Source organism: Phascolarctos cinereus, unplaced genomic scaffold, assembly GCF_003287225.1.
Source record: "Phascolarctos cinereus isolate Bilbo 61053 unplaced genomic scaffold, phaCin_HiC Scaffold_5;HRSCAF=322, whole genome shotgun sequence".
NCBI lineage: Eukaryota > Metazoa > Chordata > Mammalia > Diprotodontia > Phascolarctidae > Phascolarctos > Phascolarctos cinereus.
The window spans coordinates 403802127-403825691 of NW_027555958.1; the positions used below are offsets into that span (position 1 = coordinate 403802127).

Sequence of the window (23565 nt, forward strand, 5' to 3'; positions counted from 1 at the left end):
GTTTTTAAAACTGCTTCCAGTCTCCTTTCTCCCCCTCTTCACTTCACAATGCTCTGAGTTCTTAGTTGATTTATATTTCAACTTCAAATCAACTCAAATCTGCCTTGATATAGCATCATCCCCACTTAAAATGTATGGGTGTCTTCTTGTAGCAATGAATGAGTTTGCAAGCATGCGCTATGATAGCAAACAAGAGCTAAGAGGCCAATTTTACTTACTGAGATTCCTCCTGTTGGATAATTTCCTATTTTTTTCCATTGTATTTTTACTCTACATGTATATTTGTCAATTTCTTGGCAATGAAAACTGAAGTGGATCCTATTAGTTGCAAGTTTTTGTACAAGGCACAAAAAAGAGCCTTAGTTTTACCCATTTAATGGCATCACAAAAGATGCCACCGATCCCTAGAAATCACATATTACTTCGACCCTCTATTCAGTGGCTTGGCATCATGATGGGCAAAGATTTGTTCAACTCTCCTCTTACTCCCCTGCCCCCACAGTACTGGAAATCAAAAGCCGCATTCTCTCCAGTTCTCAGAACACTTTCCTATCCCCTCCATCTTTTACATTCCTGTTCTCCTCCCCGAATAAATGCCACTACCTTTCTTTAATATTTCTCATCCACAAAATTTTCCATATGCCTCTCTAGGATTCCTGTGCCAGGATTAAATGACCTTAATCAAGCAGGGCATGCAGATTTGCCAGAGGTCAAGTCACTGAATAAAGAGGAATAAATAACCCAGAGGTTCTACTGCTGTTCTAGGAAACAGATTATTCCCCTCTCACCCCTCCCCCCACCAAGGAGCCCTGTCCCACATAGTCTAGAACCAATCTAAATAGTGCTGGCCCTTCTTCATCCCTGTAGTTCAGGTGAAAGGAGACACAGCATTCTAAAGGATACAAGAGAGTCATTCTTTCAATTTTCTCCCCTTGTTCCTCTTCATCCCTTTGAGGGAGTGAGACCACTAGACTCAGTCTCTACCCATTTTTTATTGTCAAGACACAGAATAAAGATTCCAAGCACCTCCTGCTGTGCTGTAGGGTTTGGAAAAGGAAGCTGACTTCCCAGCCCACCCCCAGAGGCACAGTGAGACTATTTATGGGCAACATTAAGCCAAAGCAGAGCCTCCATTGAAACTAGTTTAAGAATGGAGTTTGAGTGTATGCCACTCCCATGAATGTTTTCTAGGCCTATTTATTTGTTTATTTTACAAAACTAAGTGTATTTTCATTTTCTGTAACAAAAAGAAAGAAGTGTCCCTGTTTAGTGCATCAAGGCAGAGCTCAGTACAGCCTTGGAGCCAAACGAAGCAGCTTGAATTGGCTGCAAATGTCCAAGTGCTTTTTTCAAGAGAAGGCTTTCTACATACCAACCATCTCTCATTGATTCTCTCCCTGGGATTAAGCCTCTTCTCATTCAAATAACTGTCAGCTGAGTAAACTTGGATTAGAATGAAGAAAGGCTTATATGGCCCAGCCCATTCATGCCTCCCAATACATCTGATGAGCAGGAGGTCCATGGTTTCCCAGAATACCAGTCCATATCTCACACAGGTGTAAGAAGGAAGGAAGTTGAGAACTTCAACACTCACATCTGGCCATAAACATAACATTTGATGTATCTCAACACAATGCTTTTTAGTTGAGATGATGACTTTCTTGCCACCCTGGAGAAACTCAGGAGGGACACTCTCCCATGGAAGAGAGTTATTCAAAATCATAAAGGAGAATTGTCTCTTACCCTAGTCCTGCACTCAAACTGCAAACTGTGTGTCAAATTGAGCTCAGCACTGTGGTCTAATAAGACACTCTCACTGTTTTTTCTAAATTTTCCTCCCATTTTTATTGTTTAAAATGTTTCCTCTTACTGGATCTCAGATTTTTATGATTTAATCTCGAGAACATGCATAATTAACAAATAATTCCTTTTACAAGGAATTGTGTGATGTTACAGTGAGGTGGCTGGAATTTTATGCTAATGAGGTTATGATTTGAAGTTCAATCTCCATTAGAGCTAATTAATAGTCCAACTCCATACAGAAAAAAAGCAACAAATACTTTGCCTAACTAACCCAAGTTGGCTAGCTCACGCATGCAGTTGGTCACAAAGGGGACCTGGCCAGTGTACAGATGGCTTGGTACAAAAATAATTGCCACTACTGGAAAACAATTGAGGGCTCATGTTCTCCTTAGATTATCCTAAGGATTGCATCACTTTCTTATATGAAGGCAAATACTTTTTTGGACTGACTCAATGAATCTGTAGTTGGTCTCTAGTTACTGTTTCTCTTTATTCACCTCTTCCACTTTGGAAATGTCAGATAGCACCATCAAATGATTAGAATAACCCTAACTGAAGAAATTTGGGGAGACTTAAGAAAAAGAACTTGGAAGAAATTGGGCTGACATGCCCACTTCTGGAGGAAACAAATTATACTGCCAGTAGGAGCCTAGAAAGTGCTGCCAAAGATTACAAAGTTTTTGGCAAGAAATTTGAAGATTTTCTGAACTTCCCTATTACTGCTGAAGGCACCACCCAGGCCCACAACTGAGGTGTCATTCTCAGCTCTTCACACCCTCTCACCACCAATCCATCGCCAAGTCCTGTTGATTCTACCTTCACAACACATAGTACATACCCCCTTCTCTCCTCTGACACTGCCACTGAACTGGAGCAGTCCCTCAAGAGCACCCACCTACTGCAAGAGCCTTCTGGTTCATCTCCCTGTCTCAGCTTTCTCGCACTCTAGGCCATCCTCCACTCAGCATACCAAAGTGATCTTCCTAAAGCCCAGGTCTAACCACTTCACTCCCCTATTCAATAAACTCCAGTAGCTCCCCAGTACTTTCAGGATCAAATATGAAATCCTTTGTTTGGTTTTTAAAGCCCTTCCTACCTTCCCAGTCTCCCCCCATACACCTTACTCCCCTCACACACTCTACAATGCAGTGACACTGGCCTCGTGGCTGTTCCTCGAACAAGTGCCTCCATCGCCAGACTCCAGGCCTTTTCACTGCCTGTCCTCAGGCTGGAATTCCCTTCCTCTTCATTTCCAGCTTCTGGCTTCCCTGACTTCCTTCAGGTCCAGCTAAAACCCCACCTTCTGCAAGAAGCCCTTCCAGAGTTCCCTTAATGCTAGAATTTTTCTTCTGAGATTATCTCCAATATATCTTGTCTATCTCTCATTTGTAAGTAGTTATTGGAATGTTATCTCCCCCTTTAGACTGAGAGTTCCTTGAAAGCGTGAGGTGGTTTTTGTTTCTATCTTTCTTTGTATCTCCAATGCTTATTACAGGGCATGACACACAATAGGAGGAGGAGCTTAATAATTGCCTGTTCAATTATGAAAAGCAAAATGGATAATTTTGATTACACTAAATTGAAAAGTTTTTGCACAAACAAAGCCAATGCAACTAAGATTAGAAGGAAGGTAGAAAATTGGGAAAGAATTTTTACAACCAGTCTCTCTCATAAAGGCTTCATTTCTAAAATATGTAGAGAATTAAGACAAATTTATAAGAACACAAGCCATTCCCCAATTGATAAATGGTCAAAGGATATGAACAGACAGTTCTCAGATGAAGAAATTAAAGCCATCTATAGTCATATGAAAAAATGCTCTAAATCACTATTGATTAGAGAAATGCAAATCAAAACAACTCTGAGGTACATCACACTATCAGATTGGCCAACATGACAAAACAGGAAAATGATAAATGTTGGAGAGGATGTGGGAAAATTGGAACGCTAATACATTGTTGGTGGAGTTGTGAAATGATCCAACCATTTTGGAGAACAATTTGGAACTATGCCCAAAGGGCTACAAAAATGTGCATACCCTTTGATCCAGCAATAGCACTTCTAGGGCTATATCCCAAAGAGATCAAACAAATGGGAAAAGGACCCACATGTACAAAAATATTCATAGCAGCTTTTTTGTGGTGGCAAAGAATGGGAAATTGAGAGGATGCCCATCAACTGGGGAATGGCTGAGCAAGCTGTGGTATGTGAATGTAATGGAATACTATTGTGCTGCAAGAAATGATGAACAGGCTGACTTCAGAAAAACCTGGAAAGACTTATATGGTCTGATGCTGAGTGAAGTGAGCAGAACCAAGAGGACTTTGTACACAATAGCAGCCACGTTATGCAATGACTAAGAATGTTAAACTGAACCCTTCTCAGCATTGCGAGGGTCTAAGACATCTCCAGAGGCCTCAGGATGGAAGATGCTGTCCACATACAAAGAAAGAACTATGGAAGTTGAATCGCTATCACTTATTTTTACCTTCTGTTGAGTTCTGTTTCATTTTTCTGATGGTTCCTCCTATTGGTTTTAACTTGTACTTACAACTTCACTAATGTGAAAATATGTTTAATGGGTATGTAAATGTAAAGCCTATATCAGATTGTGCGCCATCTTGGGGAGGGTGGCGGGGAGGAAAAGGGAGAAAAATTTTCAACTCAAAAGCATGTGGAAAAAATAAAAAAATTTAAAAAACATAATTGCCTGTTCATTGCTTGTTGTTGAGGTGGCGGGTGGTAGAGTGGATAAAACACTCACTGCGCCTGGAATCAGGAAGACTCGGGTTCAAATCTGGCCTCAGATACTTACTTACTGGGTGACCCTAGACAAGTCACTTGACCTCTGTTTGTCTCAGTTCCCTCGACTGTAAATTGGGGATAATAAGAGCACCCATCTTCCAGGGTTGTTGTGAGGAACAAACAAGAGAATACCTGTAAAAGCACTTAGCACAGTGCCTGGCCTGGCACATAGTAGGTGTACTATAGACATGCTTATTCATCACAATTAGAAGAAAAGCAGGAAGAACATCTGGACATATGCAAAAGAAGCCCATGGCAGTGAAGTCATCACTTCTGCAGAACTTCTAACAGAGATTCATAATCATTCCAAAGAGTATGGCCTAACTAATTCCACCCGAAAAACCAAGCACATGAGAAATGCCTGCCATTCAGATTATAATATGCACTGAACTGACAGGCCATGGAGCTGGCCCATCATTACATCTCACATCTCTCTTTTCAATTTTTTATTTCTTACGTCTCATATCTCTTGAACAGATACTGTGGGCAGATAGTGAACAGGGCCCAGAACTGAATAGGAGGAGGAGAGTGGGCTGGATTAGATCTGGGAAATTGCTCTCACTGATCCCAAACTTCTCTCTGAAACAAAGGCCTGCCTACCTTTTATAGACGGTGTTCTATGACTGTAGATTTTGGAGCACCCGCCTCTCTGAAGAAGTGAAGCTGCAGACAGACCATCCAGAGGGTATTCAAGATGCCCATGAAGTCAGTCATTAACCTATCACTAATGAAGAATTGCACTGAAGAGACTGTATAAAGGATTTCATCAGAAAGAGGTAGGATCTGATAAGGTGGCAGATTGGTCATAGAGTGAAAGTAGGGAAAAAAATGTGTGTTCTCTGGGTATCCACACAGTGTATAGAGATCCAAAGGGAGCACATTAAATGGAACTGGAGGAGGATTTACTGGAGGATATGGGCAAGAGCTTCACAGAATGTGAAAGCATAAATGGGTTAAAAGTTTGACTTCTGGAGGGAGTACTCACATCAATAACAGATTCACTGGGAAGGAAAGGAGAAAGGGAGGAAGGAAGTGAGGAAGGAAGGAAGGAAGTGAGGAAGGAAGCAAGGAAGAGAAGGAGAAAGGAAGAAAGAGAGGGAGAAAGGAAGGAAGGAAGGAAGGGAGGGAGAAAGGAAGGAAGAGAGGGAGAAAGGAAGGAAGAGAGGGAGAAAGGAAGGAAGAGAGGGAGAAAGGAAAGAAGAGAGGGAGAAAGGAAAGAAGAGAGGGAGAAAGGAAAGAAGAGAGGGAGAAAGGAAGGGATGGAGGAATAAAGGAAGGAAGAGAGGAAGGAAGGAAGAAAGGAGGAAGGAAGAGAAAAAGGAAGGGAGGACAGAAGGAAGGAAGGGAGGACGGAAGGAAAAAGGAAGGGAGGACAGAAGGAAGGAAGGGAGGACGGAAGGAAGAGAGGAGGGAAGGAAAGAAAAGAGGAGGGAAGGAAAGAAAAGAGGAGGGAAGGAAAGAAAAGAGGAGGGAAGGAAGGAAAAGAGGAGGGAAGGAAGGAAAAGAGAAGGAAGGAAGGAAAAGAGAAGGAAGGAAGGAAAAGAGAAGGAAGGAAGAGAGGAGAGAAGAAGGAAGAGAAGATGGAAGGAAGGACTTATAAAACATCTACTATGTGCCAAGCACTATGGTTAGCCCTTTACAAATATTGTCTCTTTTGATCCTCACAATAACTCTGTGAGGGAGGTGCTAGTATCATCCTCATTTTCCAGTTGGGGAAACTGAGACAAACAGAAGTTAACTGACTTGCCCAGGATCACACAGCTAGGAAGTATCTGAGGTCTTCCTAACTCCAAACCCAGTGCTCTCTCCACTGCACCACCTCTGTGCTTCAATAACCCTTCCAGATCCATATTCCTGTCAGCCCCATCTCACCTAGTCTCAGGGATAGAATAATAACTACATTGTAAAATTGGCCTCTTTATTTTAGGATAGTTCATTCAACTTTGTTGTCGCCCATACTTTGTACATTTATACACAGACATCTCAGGCCACGGAATTTATTTCTGGCTTCCTTGGATTTGTCTCTTGTGAATTATGGGACATCTTTACTGCCTTTCTTGTTCCTTCATGATAATCACTCTTCTATTTGGAGTCTAGCTTGTTATGGATCCACAGGCAGTTTTCTCCTTTCTCTCCTTTTCAGTTTGAAGTTCTTTTGATTAGATCTATAAGAAGCATGAAGATTCAGCAAAGGAAACTAAGAAGAAGTAAATCCTCTTCCAGTTCCACTTAATGTGCTTCCTTTGGATTGCTAGAAGTCCATCATTCCTACATTTTGAGCAACAGACAAGAAATCCAAATCTTTTTCTCAAGCACCACTTTTTTAACCAGATATTCTCTTCCCAAATCTACCTCTCTCTTCTACAGACTCTGCCTGCATCCACTAATCAGCAATAATAACAAACACCATCCATTCCTCTACAGCAGGGATTCTTAACCAGGGGTACACTGACCACCAAGGAGTCCATGAATAGATTTCAGCCATGAAATTGGTTTTTGAAGATATTTTGATAATTGTTTTTCAATATAATTGGTTTCCTTTGTAATTCTATGTATTTTATAAATTTAAAAATATTATTCAGAGAAGGGGTTCATAGGTTTCACTAGACTGCCAGAAGGATCCACAACACACAAAAAGGTTAAGAACCCCTGAACTAAGCTCTTTTTGCTCAAGATGTCATAATTCTTGGCAGTACTTCTAAAGATTTCTCCTGGCAATATCATTTGTACCAACATGAATCAACAGAAGTGGGTAATAATCATCAAGCTTCCTAAGTCTTAGGAGGTTGCCTGTTACATCCTAGATGTATGCCCCAGGGGAAAACTGACTTCTCTGTTGTTAGTGTCAGGTCATTTGAATCAGTGAAAGTTCAAATGCTAACATGTATATTCTCACTTTCAATCAAGACCATCAGGATGTAATTGAAAGTAGTTGGTCCTGCACTGCTTACCTAAGCTGATGTCACACTAGCTTTCCATCCTACCAGCAACTCAAACTACTGGGGTGTGGTCACACCTACTTTCTATAGCCAAATGCTTGCTGACCTGCCACTTCTACTGATGCTATATTAATAATGAGGAGTTGGGCTCCCCTATCTCCCTCTGCCAGTCCACCTGGGAGAGAGATTTGTCTCCATTTATTTCCATTACCAAAACCAGGTCCCAGGCATCCACATGTCTCCCTTATGTCTTCTGATTATGGTATGGGAAAATTCATTTTATTTTTAGCTCCACTACTAGATGGCACAGTGGATAGACCACTGGGCCTGGAGTCAGGAAGACCCGAGTTCAAATTCCACCTTAGATACTTACTAGCTGTGTGATCCTGAGCAAGTTGCTTAACTCTGTTTGCCTAAGTTTCCTCATCTGTAAAATGAACTGGAGAAGGAAATGGCAAACCACTCCAGCATCTTTGCCAAGAAAGCCCCAAATGGGGTCACAAAGAGTTGGACATGACTGAACAACAACAAAATAAAATTGTGGGATGGGAGGTTAAAGAATTTCCAAAAAACAACTTTTACTAATAAACTACAAGAAAGTAAACAAAAATAATAGATCCACTAAAGCACAAAAACACAAAAAGTGGTTAAAGGCACAGTCTAGTCCAAATTTAACTGAAAGCTAGTTACAGACAAAAGGAACTATCCAGTTTATGTGGACAACTACCCACTCATTCTTTTCCTTCATCTGAAATGTTGTCTGGGCTGGGTGCTGAACACATTTCTGATCCAAGGTAAAAATCCTAAGGTTTGCATTTTCAATCTGCATCTTATTTTTCCTTCAAGTATGAGCTGCCATGGTCTTCTCCCTACCTCTGGAATATGCTGTATTTCTACCTGGCAACCACCACCATCCCCTGAATGAGAAAGCTACTTCCCCTATCTTGACCACAAAGATTATCTGAAAACCATGCTGTGCTGACCTTGCAGTCACCCTTTTGGTCCCTCTCCTGAGGGCCTACGAGGCTCTATTCTCCTGGAAGGGCTACACTGATCCTTCCATGTGCCTGATGTTGTGAAGGCTAACTTTGCCTACCCTTGGGGAATCAGAGCTTTTTTGCCCTTTTATGCTTAAGATAGCATGACTTCATTTTCTTAGTGGTCAGTGATATAGCCTGAATAGTGAGCATCATCTTTTTCTGGTGCCTTTTTATTAGTTCCTGCTGGCAGCCTTGAGCAGGTTCTCCATCTTTTACTGCTTAAAAGCTCTAGATCCATTTTTATTTACTGTCTGAGGGATACCTTGAGCTCTTGAGTCCCGAGTTCAGTGACCCATCCAGCCCATTCCAGTGCATGTTATCAGTGTGATTCACATTCCCATGGTTTCTTTGATGACTCATCCCTCAGGCATTCCCCATTCCTGCCAGAAAAAAAATGATCTTTCAGAATCCTTTTGGGGTATTTTTTTTTTTTGGTCTGGAACTGTGATTCCATTGAGGAAGAGAACTCCTGGTTGAGAAAGCTCCCTTTCCTAATGCTGATCAGCAACCGGTCAGCAACTTTTCATCTTAGAGAGCTGCTTATGGCAATCAAAGGGTAAATGACTTACCCAGAATCACACAGCCAGTACACACTCGAGGTGGACTTGGTGGTCTTCTGACTCCGAGACTAACTGCATATTTACTATACCATGCTACTTCTCATCCTGTGTTTAAAGGTTTATAGTTCCAAAACCTTAAACACAGTAAAAAATGACAGATGCAATCTCAGCCAATGGAACGAGGATGTTCTTTTTCTTTTCCTGTTCTTCCTTGCAAACTTTTAGGTGAAATCAGATTAAAATGAACATTAGAATTGTCTCCCCTCAAGTTTCCTTACCTCCTCCGTCTTTAAAACATCCCATATCTGGGCATGATCCTCGACCAACCACTGTCCTGTGTTCTCCATCTTGGTGGAAACTTTGGATTTTGATACTGTAGAAATGGGTTCTCCTACAGTTTTCCCCTCCATGTTAGAAGAACAGGAGTCAGGCCCAAGGCATTATATATCTGTGTGGGGGGAAAAAAATAAGATATGAATGAAAGGTAAACACCAAAGTAAACAAACATTAAGGCAGATACAACCAGGTGGCAACAAAGGCCTGAAAATGTCAAAACAGGCAGGGACAGATGCTAAACATGTTGTAGAAATGAAATTGTCAGGATCTGGTAATTGACCAGATCTAAAAAATGAGGGAGACGAAGGAATCAGAGATAGCACAAAGGTCTCAAACATGGAAGATTGGGTGAATGATGGTTATCAGCAACAGAAAAAGTAAAATCCCGAAAAGATGATAAACTTCATTTGCAGTATGTTAAGTTTGAGGTGCTGGTGGGATGTCTAAGCAAATATATCCTGTAGGCAATAGCAGATACAGGTCTCAAACTTGGAAAAAAGATCAAAGCAGGAAATGTATATTTGTGAGTCATCTATGTAAATGACAGTTGAAGAGATGAGAGTGAATGAGATTGCTGAGGGTGTAAAGGAAAAAGAGAAGCGCATCCAGGAGAGAACCTTGGGAAATGTCCCCGCTGACCACTCAGCAAGAAGTTAAGGAGCCCACACTGAACGTAGTGCTTGGCACACAGCAGATTCAACAGTAAAGTCTTTCTACATCTACCTAAAACCCCATCCAGTACTCGATAAACAGGAGGTACTTAATAAATGTTTGTTGAACTGAATGAAATGAAAAGTTTAGGGAAGACCTCATGTCATATGGCACATATACAAATAACTACAACACAAAATGTAAGTGAAATGCTATTGGAGGGGGGGATGAGGTCCAAGAAAAGAAACCTCATTATTGAATAGGGGAGGGGTGAGATAAAGAGTTAGGGAAAGTTCTATATAAAAGGTAATATTTAAGATTAATCTCAGAGGAAGGAGAGGAAGTCAACAGGTAGAGGAGAAGGGCAGGGGATTCCAGGCATAGGAATGATGTGAGCAAGAGGATAGAAGTCGGAAAGGGTGTTTGTGTGGCCAAAGGTCTTGTCTGACTGGAGGGTACAGTGTGGGTGGCAGGGTGAGGACAGGAAGCATGAGTTAAGGCTGGAAAGGTAAGACAACACCAGAGATCCTATAAGATCTTAAATGTAAGAAGAAGCTCCCACCAAAAACTTCTCAGCATATAAATCTCCGTATAAAGAAGGTTAGTCCAACAGTGACATAAAGGATAGATTAAAAGAGAGAAAGAAAGAAGAGGCCAGAAGGATCTGGTAAAAGGCTACTGCAACAGTAATAGGGGCCATACTAAGGTAGCAAACTGGGAACAGAAGGGACCTATTTCAAGATATTTCAGAGGCAGAACTGAAAGAACTTGTTAGATAACTGAATTAAAGAGGGAAGGGAGCAGGGAGAGTCAAAGATTAACATCAGTGTTTCAAACATGGGAGCCTGGATGAATGGTGACAGAATAAGTGAAGCCAGGAGGAGGAAGAGGTTTGAGACGGGAAGGGGGAATAATAAGCTTCTTTTTTAGACCTGTAGAGTTTGAGGGACCAGCAGTACATGTGAATGAAATTAGTCCACTAAAGACAGTTGTCACAATTAGTGTCCATCAACAAGCATTCATTAAGTACTTACTATGTGCCAGGAACTGTGCTAAGGAAGAGAATATGAAAGGAATACGAAGACAGACATGCTCTGCCAGCAAGTGGTCCCTGCCCTCAAGGAGCTTCCACTCTATCGAGGCTAGGGAATAGAATCATCATGGCTACGTCCTACTGCTAGGAATTTATTTTGGGACTAAATCTGTGATTTCGATGATACAGGGAACTCCTGGTATGGATATTCTCTCTGTCAATGCAGATCAGGAATGTATCTACAACTTATTATTTTAGAGACTTGCCAAGAACACTGAGAATTTAAGTGACTTGCTCAGGCTCAAACAGATAGAATGTGTCAGAAGTGAGACTTGAACACGTCTAACTTCAAGGATAATTGTCTATCCCAGGGATGGGGAACCTGCAGCCTCAAGGCCACATGTGGCCTTCTAGGTCCTTGGGTGTGGTCTTTTAACTGAGTCTAAGTTTTACAGAACAAATCCTTTTATTAAGGGGATTTATTCTGTGAAGTTTGGATTCAGTCAAAGAGCTGCACTTGAGGACCTAGAGGGCCACATATGGCCTCAAGGCTGCAGGTTCCCCACCCCTGGTCTATCCACTATGCCAAAATCAATCAACAAGCGTTTTATCAAGTGCCTACTCTGTGCCAGGCACTAGTCCTCAAGCATTTATTATATAAATGTAACTTGGCCTTGATAGGAGCTTACTCCAGACAAAGGAGAAAGTGTTCAGGGACTAACTATGCATTTTAGATTTTGTAGTACAAAGCCCTTAAGACTCATCAGGGAGCCGAATGTCAAGGAGGACACAGCAGGAGGTTTACAAAGCATCTGGAGACAACCAGAGGAGCTCAAATGAGGGAAGATGAGCAGGGAAAGTGCATCAGGGGAGCTGAGCAGGCAGTACCACAGCCACTGTCCCTGGGGACATCCTGCCACATGGAGTCCTGGAGTAGAGGCTGAGTGGGCAGGCTAGCCTCGGAGGAGACCTCTGCTCCAGGGATCAAAGCCTTCAAACTAAGCTTGGTGAGTGATTACCCTCTTAAGAACTGCAGAAAAGCTGCTAAGGGTTGGTTGGTTTGTTTACTCTCCATCTACTTGCTTGATCTTTGCTTGGATGCACCCGGTGCCTGCTTCATATTCCTCTCCTTACTTTGCTGTAAGGTATTCTCTTATACTGACCTTGCTTGGCTTCTGTACACTGTGCGCTGTCTATACCATACCAGTGTGGTACAGAGGTAAGGAGAAACTCAGCAACTAACTAGAATTATGTAGAATGTAAGACAGGACAGAGATTTCAGTCTCTGGACAGTGGTTAGAGGAAATTTTTTCCCTCTAAACTTTGGGCTTTGAGCTTTTTATCATATTCAATTACCAACCAGTATTAAGATTCTACATTTTGTAAGCTTTTCAGATCAAACGAGGAAAGAACTTTGTGGATTCAGGCAAACTACACACTTATCTCTGTGACCTCTAGCAGTCTGGGTTGTTTTGTTCAAGGACAGTTGGGGCATTCTCTATCTCTGCCCCAATTGGTGAAGAAGAATGGAGGAGGAGACCAGAGAAATTCCTTCCTCTGAGCCAGCCCTGTGGGTAGAGATAGACTAGTCTGGAAAGAACCTCTTTTCTGTTGGTAATGGTGAATGAGGATCCAGTACCAGCTAATCAGCTCTGCCCTCCACAATGCCACCTAAAGGTTAATATTCAAAGTGATCTGCATTCTCATGGATTTGGGAATTTCCTCCACCCAGGTGGATTGTATCTCATCCATGGCTGTCCATCTTGTGTGACTCTCAACCATCCTCTCCCAAAAGTTCAATGAGGTTACCGAGAAGAATACAGAAACATGGAGGATGGGGCCAAAGTAGTGTGCATCTCACTAACTCACTCTTATCTGAACTAGGTAAAGGAGAATTGCACATGTACATTCCCAAACTTTTTGGGAAAAAATACATTAGATTCAATAGGAATACAGGTGGAGACAGAAAAAGGGAGTGACATATAACAGAGGGACTATGGGGAAGCAGAGGGAATAATTACAACTGAAACGAACTTCATTGTCAGAAGGCTGGACACAAAATGGAGACAGGGATAAAAAGCATGAAAGAAAGTGTAAGAAAATGACATCAGGGCCTGGGCTTGGTGAAGAAAAGGAAAAAGGCTGCAATTCTTACTCTCCTTCATCCCCCTTCTTTTAGCCAAACCAGCCTTTTTTGCTGCTCCCTGTGGGACATTATATCTCTCCTCATGAAGCCCCTGAACAGACCATCCTTCCATGCCTGGACGGCATTTTCTTCTAGCCTCTGCCTCGAGTAATCCTTAGCTTTCTTCAAGGCTCAACTCAGATGTCTATCTCAAGACCCCCAGTTGCTAGTACCCTCCTCCCTCAAGAAATTTCTTTATAGCTACTTTGTATATATTGTATTTTTTTTCTGTGTAAATATTTTCCCCCAGTGAAATGTAAGATCCTTGAGGTCTGGAATTGTTTTGGGTTTTATAACCCCAGTATCTAGCACAGCAACTGGCACATAGTAGGCACTTAATAAATGCTTGTTGAATTGAATCTGTAAAAATCAGGACAAGTAGGGCACTATCTGCCTCCCAGGAGTAATATGAAGAAAATGCATTATAAATCTCAAATGTACAATTCTGGAGTCATCATCATTATTATTACAAAGGGAGTGTTGAGTACTGGATGGAAGATTGGCCTCAGGAAGATCAGGTTCAAGTTCTGTTTCTAACACTTATCAACTGTGTGATCATCAAGCCACTTAATGTCTCAGTGCTTCCAAGTAGCTCTTGAAAACTTTAAGTTGGAGGGCAGCTAGGTGGCGCAGTGGATGAAGCTCCAGCCTTGGAGTCAAGAGTTCAAATCTGGCCTCAGACACATGACACTTAGTAGCTGTGTGACCCTGGGCAAGTCACTTAACTCAATTGCCTCACCCCCCCAAAAAAAAACCCTTTAAGCTGAAGTTAAGTTGCTCACTTGAAGGTTCCATTCCAAGGGAACTTAAACTAATGGAAAACGGAGAAAATAGAGAAAGAGAGAGGGGAGAGGGAAGAGAAAGGGAGGAGAGAGAGAAGAAAAGAGGAGAAAGAGGTGGAAAGGGGAGAAAGGAGGGGAGGAGAGAGAAAGGAAGAGGAGAAGAGAAGAGAAAGAGGGAAGAAGAGGAGAAAAAGAGGAGAACAGGAGAGAAGAGAAGAACAGGAGAGAAGAGAAAGAGAAGAGGAGAGAAAGAGAGGAGAAAAGAAAGAGGAGAAAAGGAGAGAAAGAGGAAAATGGAGAAAGAAAAAAGAAGAAAAAGAGAAAAAGAAAGAAGAGTAAAGAAAGAGAAAGTTATTATTATCATGCAAGCTGTAAATGCTCAATAAACACTAATATTTTATGGACACCTCTGAGGAGCAAACAATGAATGTGTTTTCCGTTTCATTTATTGAACTGTAGCTGTGCAAGGATATAAAGACAGATAAAAAGGAAGGAAGATAGCAGTTGTAAAGCCCAAACACTCACGTCAAATGACAAAAGATTTTTGAAAATTATTTGTACTAGGTAATGTTGATCTGTAAAATAGAGCAAATTTTTTTGCTTCCCAAAGTTAGTGAGGAATAAAGAAATAATCAAAGCAGTTGTGATGTACTCTGAAAACATAAAATACTTAATACAGTCACATTAATAACTCATGAGCAGAAGGAATACCAGCTAATGAACAAAGGCTATTCTTAACAGAAACTGTGATGAATGAAGCTGACACACATACATGTAAGGAAATAAACAAAAGAAAGCCCAGTGGAGCTTTCTGCCAGGAAAAAAAAAAAGCTATCATCAAACCTAAAACAAACAGGCAAGATGGAAACAGGCCAGATTGGTAGGGAAGGAAATGTCATTGTTGTTGCTTGAGATAATACTGTAAACAACAAATAATCAAACAAAACAGTGGAAAAACTAAATAAAAGGATTGGGCTGTGTCTCTTATAAACCATGGAAAAGGAGCCAGAAAGAATACACCAAGTACAAAAATCTCAGGGCAGACAATAAAACATCTGCAAAATGCAATCACTTGTACTGATCCTTGTGCACTGGAGATCACAAAAAACTCGGGGGACTGCCTGCCTCTAGCCCTTTTCTCATGTCCTCAGGGTAGATGAGAGATGGCAATTTGACCACTCTGGAGAATGAACTATTTGTATTTTCCCACACCAAGTCGTCCTCAAACCTGACTCCTGAGGAAAAAAGTGAAAGAATCATTCAGCAGTTCCCTGCTTCAAGAGGTTCTGGAGATCTCTGGGTGAGAAAACTCGAGCACAACCAAGTCTTCCTCCTTAGCTGAGATTCTGGGACATTTTCCTTTTGTTCTTTTGGCTCCCTAGGACCATCCTAGAAGTTCTGTACCTCTTTACTCATGAAAGCACTGTTAGGTGCTAGTAAATCATGGATCTTTCTTAATCAGAAGATTAAATAAAACAAAAGAGAAGCGGAGAAGTCAGAGTAAGTTTTGCATTGGCATTGTTGACCTCTTTTCTCTGTGGGTATGGCAGGGAGGGGAGGGAGATTTCTGGACCTGGCTAGAGGCACTTAATACTGGCCTCAGAGTGTCCAGTGAGCCTACTACCTGCTGCATTTGCATACAGAAATAGACGCACATATTGGCTCTCCCACCCAGGTGCCTTCATCTTAGGCGATCTGGGTATGTGCTAATAATACCCCATCACACTTGGATATTCTTACTGTGATATTTCTTTAACCAAAATGAAATATTTTCAAGTCTGGTGCTAGTTTCTTTATTAGAGGCAATCTGCCATGCTGAATCGCTGAATGTCTGAGACTCTTCAGGTAATCAAACAATTTTAAAAGTAGATCTCTCATTCATTACACTCTTTAAGTCTCTCCTGCACTCACATTAACTTCTCTCCCAGTCCTTCTCACCAACATTGTTTGTAATCCCTTCCAACTATTCACCCTAGATACTTGTAGAGAGATTGGGACAATTCTGCTATCTTTAGAGAGGACTGAAATAGCTAGGTGTAATGGTGCCCATCTGGAATCCCTCCTCCTAGGGAGACTGGAGCTGGTGGATTAGTTGAACCAGGGAATTCTGAGCTTCAGTAGAGCCCAAACTGATCAGATGTCCTCACCAGGTCCAGCACCAATACAATGAGCTCCACAAAAGCCAAAGGCCACCATGCTGCCTAAGGACTGGTGAACTAGCCCAGATTTGAAATGGAATAGCTCAAAGATCCTATGCAGATTAATATTCCACTGGCCTGAGGACCACTGCAAGAGATGGAAACAGTCTCCCCTCTTTCCCCTCCAAAAAAATGATCGAAATGATCCTGCACAAACATCACTACAAGCAAGATGGCATTCTGTCCTATCTCAACTGTTCTGCCTTTCAGCCCCGCACAACTAGGCTAGCTGTGAAAGGTCCTTAGTCTGCTCATCTCTAACATCAGACACTCCATCTCCAACAGCAATAGCACAAAGCCAACATGATCTTAGCAAGCCTCCCAAGGGACGTTGGGATAGTGTATCTCACGAAGATTGTCTCACGTTGGATGAATAAGATAGAGATAACGCTGAAGGATTAAAAGAAGGGGCATTAGAAAGATGGTAAGAAGCTAACCCTTCTTCATTTTCTCCCTCTCCAAGCAGTAACCCAGCTTTCTTCAAATCTTAAGTCCTCCACACTTTCTTTAAAATTCATGCAAATGCAGAATTAGACAAAGTAATAACAAATTCCCTTACAAGAATGGAATATCTAAAGTGTTAAAGAAATAATACAGAGAAAGTAGGAATGAGGAGATATAACACTGCCAGCACATGAACTATAGTAAACTACTTAGTGGTGGTTAAAAAATAGAAAAGTAGCTCAGTAAAACAAACTAGGTGAGGAAAAACCAGAAGCAACTGAAAACAGTAGCTCAGTGTTCAATTAACCTAAATGATTGATAGGGGAGGGGCAGGGAAAACTCCCTATTTGACTGGAACTGCTGAGAAAACTAAAAAACAATTTGGCAGAAATCTGGTATCTTACATTATACACTACAATAAACTCCATATGACTACAACCTAAATATCAAATGTGACATCATAACAAAAATTAGAGGAAAATGGAAGGACAAACCTTTTACAACTATGGCTGAGGGACAATTCTTAACCAAACAAGAGATTAAAAGAGATCAGAAAGGACAAAAATGGACAATTTCAATTTCATAAAATTCAAAGCCTTTTACAAAAAAAATAATAGTAATATAGCTAGAATCAGAAAAACTGTAGAATGAGGAATAATTTTTGTATTAAATATCAGTGATGAAAGTTTTATATCTAAGATACATAGAGAATTGGCCACAAATATATAAGAACAAGGGCCACTCCCCAATAGATAAGTGGTCAGGGAACAGTTTTCAAAAGAATAACTGAAAATTTCAATGACTATATTTTTAAATGTTCCAAATCTTTAATAATAGGAGAAACACAAATTAAAGCTACTCTAAGAGTTTATTTTCTTCCCAGAAAATTAGTAAATATGGCCCAAAAATGGACATAATATTTTAAGGGCTGTGGAAAGAAAGGGTCACTAATATACCATTAATAAAATTGTCAGTTGGCCTAACTAGTTTAGAAACTAAATTTGATACCATTAATGCACTCCGTGTGTATATGCATGTATGTTATATATATTCACATATATATTTAATAAAAATATTCATAGTGGCACTTTTTGTGGTAGAAAAGAACTAGAAACAAAGTATGTGTCCATTAACTAGAGAGTGGCTACACAAATTGTGATATATGAATGTGGCATATGAAATGCAGAGTGAAAAATGACAAATATGAGGAGTTTGGAGAATTCCTCACAGGAATACATGGAAACTTGTTCAAACTGATGAAAAATAAGGTAAATAGAATCAGAAAAACAACATATTTACATCTACCACAATGTAATGAAAAGAATAACAGAAGGAAGCTATGCTCTAATTCATTTTATTGTCCAGTCTTGAGCTCAGAGAATAGATCATGAAACATAACTCAATTCTTCTTAAGTGTGGGTTTACCATGCCAGAATGTTGCCAACACTGTGTGATACGGTCAGTATAGCAACAAATGTTCTTTGCTAATGGGATTGTTCCATTCTTGGGTGGCAGGGGGTAAACATCTAGAAATAACAGTTATGTACAAATAAAAGGCATCAATGAAACTTAGTTTTAAAACCAATAAAATTCAGGCAAATGATGAAAGCTTTCTCTGCAGCTTTCGTACTATGACCATTTATTAAATTTAAAACTAAAAGAGAAGATATTCACATAAACTATCTCATCCCATAGCAGGACTACTACTACACTAGAATACTTTAAATGGCTAATTGCCAACCAGAATATTCTAAGGCCTCAAATAAGCTGGGGTCAAGAACGTATTGCTGGGGCAAGATCCAGTTCACCAAAGCCACAGGAGCAGTTATGGAAGTATAGGTGAGTCATAGTAAGACAGAAAGAGCAGCTACAAATGTAGACAGGAAATAAAGAACTAAGAGTCAGTAACTAGGAGCTGGAGAATCAGTCAAGTGGCCTCAAAACTCAAGCCAACAAGGGAAAAGGACACAGGTTGCCTAAATAAAAAATGTGACATCATAAAAAAAAGAGGAAAAAGGAAAATATACTTTTCATAACTGTGGCTGAAGGACAATTCTGAACCAAACGAGATAAGAGATCATAAAAGACAAAAATGGACAATTTCAATCACATAAAATTCAAAGCCTTTTGTAAAAATACAATTAATATAGCTAGAATCAGAAAAAAAAAATGAGTTTCACAGTTGCACAAAAAAAGTGAAGAGCAAGAGCTAATAACCAGGAGCTACAGAATCAGTCATGCACCCCACAAAGTTCAAGCTGACATGGGAAAACAGCACAGGTTACTGCTAAACAGCCTGTACATCTGCTCTGTGCCTTAGAGTGGACCAAGCAAAACCCTCTGTTATGACTGGGAGGGAACAATTTACCAGGATATAAAAATCAGGTACCAACCTCTTTCTTTCCTTTGTTATACATTTAATGATAGTTAATTTATACGTTATTTTTCTATTTTACAACACGCATTCAGTATATAAAGACATTCAATATTATTATGTGACTCATTCAATAGGGTCAGCAGATACAAGGAAACAATTTTAAACATCTAAAAGTTTCCCAAGTTCCATTTAAATTTTTAAAAACATTGGTTTCTTTCTAATTCTGTTTCTAACCTTAATAAGAAGTCTTGTCAAAAAGAGGAAAAATGTAAAGCAACTAAAAACCCTTTTAAAGACTAGAAAAGACAGCCATGAAAGTTCATGGAGCTAAGAGAGAGACCTGTATGATTATACTCTTTTTATTTCTACTGCAACAGGAAAAAAAGCAAGAAGAAAGCAGAGAGGGAAGAATAATGAATAGAATCATTTCACTGATCATTTGGAAGCAGTTAGGGATGGATACACTCATGAAATGATGGTTCTCATTAAAAGTAAGAAGAGTCACTTCAGGGGCTTTTGACATCAGCCTACCCTGAAGCTCTCGAGCCTTGACAATACCTCAGAAAATACTTTTGAATTCCATATCAAAAGAAAATTAGTGAATTACAAAAGAATATTCAAAAGTGAGATCTGTGGATAAAAGCAGAGATTATAATATATTTATAACATTTAAAATCAGAAATAAAAGTTAAACTTAGTGTTTTTTATCCTTTTTTCTAGGTTCTGAATAATGTTTTCAAAACCTTATTTAGCAATTTCATACTTAGGATTTTATTTTAAAATCATAACTGATAAAGGGGGCAGCTAGGTGGCACAGTGGATAGAGAACCGGCCCTGCAGGCAGGAGGACCTGAGCTCAAATCCAGCCTCAGATACATGATACGCACTCGCACTCGCTGTGTGACCCTGGGCAAGTCATTTAACCCCAATTGCCTCACATTAAAAAAAAATCATAACTGATGTGAGAGATGTTGCAGAGGCAGAATCAAAGGATCTGTAGGGTGAGAGAGACAAAAGAGTCAAAAGAAATTTAGAAATTATAACCTTGGGTAAATGGGAGAGTACTGGTACCATTAACAGAAACAGAGACATTAGAGGGAAAGACAAATTTGGAGGAAAGATAATTATTTCTGTTTTAGACACATAAAATAATTTGATTCTGAGCTCCTTGAAGGCATCTTTTGCCTTTTCTTGTATCCCTAGCACTTAGAGCAGTGGTTGGCACATAGTAGGTGCTTAATAAATGTTTATTGATTGGTTGATTAAAGTGTCAGTGTAATATCCAGGTGGAGATTTCCAGCAAAAAGACAGAAATATAGGATTGAGCTCCAGGGTGGGATTGGGAGAAGAAAAAAAGATTTAGGAGTCATTTGTAAAGATTTAAGGGGAACAGATGTGCAATGGGAAAATATACGGGATTTTATGTCAGATAGCCTGGGTTTGTATCTACATAAATTGTTTAATTTCTCTGGGGCTCAGTTTCCTCATGTGTAAAATGGGGAGGTTAGACTAGTTAACTTCTGAGGCCCCTTCTAGTACAAAAATCTATGATACTTTGATCTACATAGAGGTAACGGGAATAGATGAGATCAATAAGGAAGAAAGAAGAAAAGAAGAAAGGGGCCTGAGTTAGAATTTCACAGAATAGTCATATTTAAAGAGTCAGAGTAGAATAAGTGCCTAGCAAAAAAAAAAAAAGATACAGGAGTGTTCAGAGAGTTAGGAAAAGAATCATAACAGCACAGCATAACAGAAATCAATGGAAGAGGGGAGAGATATACAATGTAACTACAACTGAAATGTCACTGCTACATTTCCATACATGGGGGAGATCGGTATGGTTTCTTTTTCTTTTTAACAAAGTCTAAGAAGGTCTAAGGTCTGTAAGGGTATATAGCCTTCCAGAGTCCCTTAAATGCATCACTATAGATACCCAGGTCCCGTCACGTGCTTCTTCCTGGCACATGCATGTGTGCCTGCCAAATCTCTCTCTCTGCCCAACCTCACCCCAGAGCTCCAGTCCTAGATTTCTATTTTTCCTAGAAATATTCTTGTCCTACCTCCTCATTTAGTCATTCATCCAATTTACCTTTATAAATTGGTTACTATGTACAAAAACCTGTTCCAGTAGCTGAGGAAGCTACAAAGATAAATAAGACCCAGACCATGCTCTCGAAGGGCTTAAAACTGAGTGTTCAAATAAACTCAGCAAAACATTTTCCATAGGAAGAACATAAGGCATGCAGAGAACTTGTGCAATGATATATGTCAGTGACTAAACCCCATTTCTAAGAGGCTTGACTTCCTCACTACCTTCTGTTAAATAAAACAATGAAAGGGATGCAGGGCTCCTGAAGTTTCTATGATTCCCATGGAAACCTCACACACTTACTTTCCACATCAGACACTCACAGTTCAGGCAAGAAGACAAACATCGAAACAGCACTCTACCCACCTGTCATCTCCAGGATTTTCTCCAAAGGAGAGAATTGGCAGGCCAGAGTCAGTGGTGGGCAGGAATGGGGCAAAGGGACAGTGGAACCTCTCAGCAGAAGAGCTGAGGCTACTCTGAGTGAAGCTGACAGGGCCACAGGAAACCAGGGCTTGGAAGGAAGGGAGGCTCCTACTTCCCAAGCACCTGGGCAGGTGGGTGTCTCAACAAGAAGAGCTGCGTAGTTGTTATTTTGATTGTTTTCTCTGCTGAGAAAATGACCTTTGCCCTGAGAATGTTGCAACAACAGTGGCTAACAGAGAATTGATACCCAAGATAAGTAAGGAGATAGTAAAAGAGCACCTGGTTACACAGGATGAATTCAAATCACCTGGCCCAGGTGAACTACATCCTCTGGCACTGAAAAGCCCTATAGAAATGATTGTTAAGCCATCATCAGTGATATGTGAAAGAGTAGAAAATAAGAAAGAAAAAAAGAAAGGCAAAGGCCTTGATTTTTACTTTAAAAAGAAAGAAAAGAAAATGGAAGAGTCTGCAAACTATAGGCCAATGACTTCACTTTCTTTTTGAAGGAACATGGTAGCTATATTCAAGTATTTGAAGGGCTCTCAGATGGAAGAGGGACCTTGGTCCCAAAGACAATCTACAGCCAAAGAGTAGAAGTTGCCAAGAGAAAAATTTAAGCTGATCAGGAAAAATGTCCTAATAATTCGTCCTGTCCAAAAGAGGAATAGGTTATGTTGGGAATCAGTAGGTTCCACCTCATTGGAAGTCTTTGGGTATAAACTGGAGGACTACTTGTCAGATATGTTATAAGGCAGAGTCCTTTCAGGTCTGGGACAGACTTGGTGGCTTCTAATGTCCTTTTCAACTCTAGAATTCTATGATTTTGATTTAGATATGCAGCATCCTATCTGAAGCACATTAGGCTGTATCCTGAAGGATAGGCCTTTGATAGTGAGTATATTTGGGGAGATATGACTCCTGATTAACTGAGAGACTACTTACCTGTGCTGAATACAGTGTACAAGAAAGCAAGAGACTTTAGAGGAGGAAGGAAAAAAGTAGAGATACAAAAAGTGATGCAAGAGGCAAAGTACAAATCTATGAATGGTTAATGGATTCCCTAGGGCCTCCGGAATATGGAGGCCAATACTGCCAAATGCCCCATGATTCCCAGCATCTGTACCCCCATAGACTGCTAAGAGCAGACTTCTTCAGTAAGGTTATTCTCCCTGTGGATAAGTTGAAATGCCACCTTATTCTCAAGTCAAAGAGCCCACTTCCTCTTGTGTATTCAATTGTCTAAATTAATTTGTATAACCACCTCCCAAATTTATGTTTTATTGCTTGCTTGGATAAATATATTTGCTCAGTATCTATGCTCACCTTTTGATTACTAAATGTTTGATGGAAGGGAAATACTCTGGCCCGAAGTAACCTGTTACTCTAATCAAGGAGGTGTGGTGCTATTCTGAACCCCTAAGGTGGAAGGGGACAGGAAATAAGCATTTATATAGCACTGCCTCATGCCAGGCACTGCGCTAAGCACTTTACAAATATTATCTACAGATGGCTAAGGTATAATAGACAGATATAATTCTAATCTTCCTCTTGGATATTGGGCTGGAAGATAGGAGAATGGAGGAGTGGGTGACTTTTCAAGGCCTTTCTCTTGTTCCACCTAAAGGTAGAAACTGCAATTTTCCTTGGAGATACGGGTTGGGACATTCTAGATCTTATCTATCTAAATATTTCCTTGAAATCAGGCTATACCATATCCTTATGCCATCATTTAAACCATTACATATATCTTTATGGTTGCATTAAATGGTAGATCTTGTTTGACAGCAAATGTTGTAGTCAGAGTAAAAGCTTTTCATAGCCAGTCGGGAGGCATGTTAAAAATTTTCTTTCCAGTAAAACTGAAAATATTAATGAAGCTTTCTTTGTTCTAGAA

The 23565-nt window shown here is 40.3% G+C and overlaps 1 protein-coding gene across 2 annotated transcripts in view; it reads right to left on the bottom strand.

Annotated features, from left to right (window-relative positions):
• The window catches only part of RGL1 (ral guanine nucleotide dissociation stimulator like 1), a 222027-nt gene extending 212437 nt beyond the window's left edge, over positions 1–9590 (bottom strand). For both annotated transcript variants that reach the window (XM_078156455.1, XM_020984384.2), the window contains exon 1: positions 9426–9590. In XM_078156455.1, coding sequence (XP_078012581.1) covers positions 9426–9557 — 132 coding nt within the window. In that variant the 5' untranslated portion in view covers positions 9558–9590. The remainder of the gene's footprint in view (positions 1–9425) is intronic.
• Between the last annotated feature and the right edge of the window lie 13975 nt (positions 9591–23565).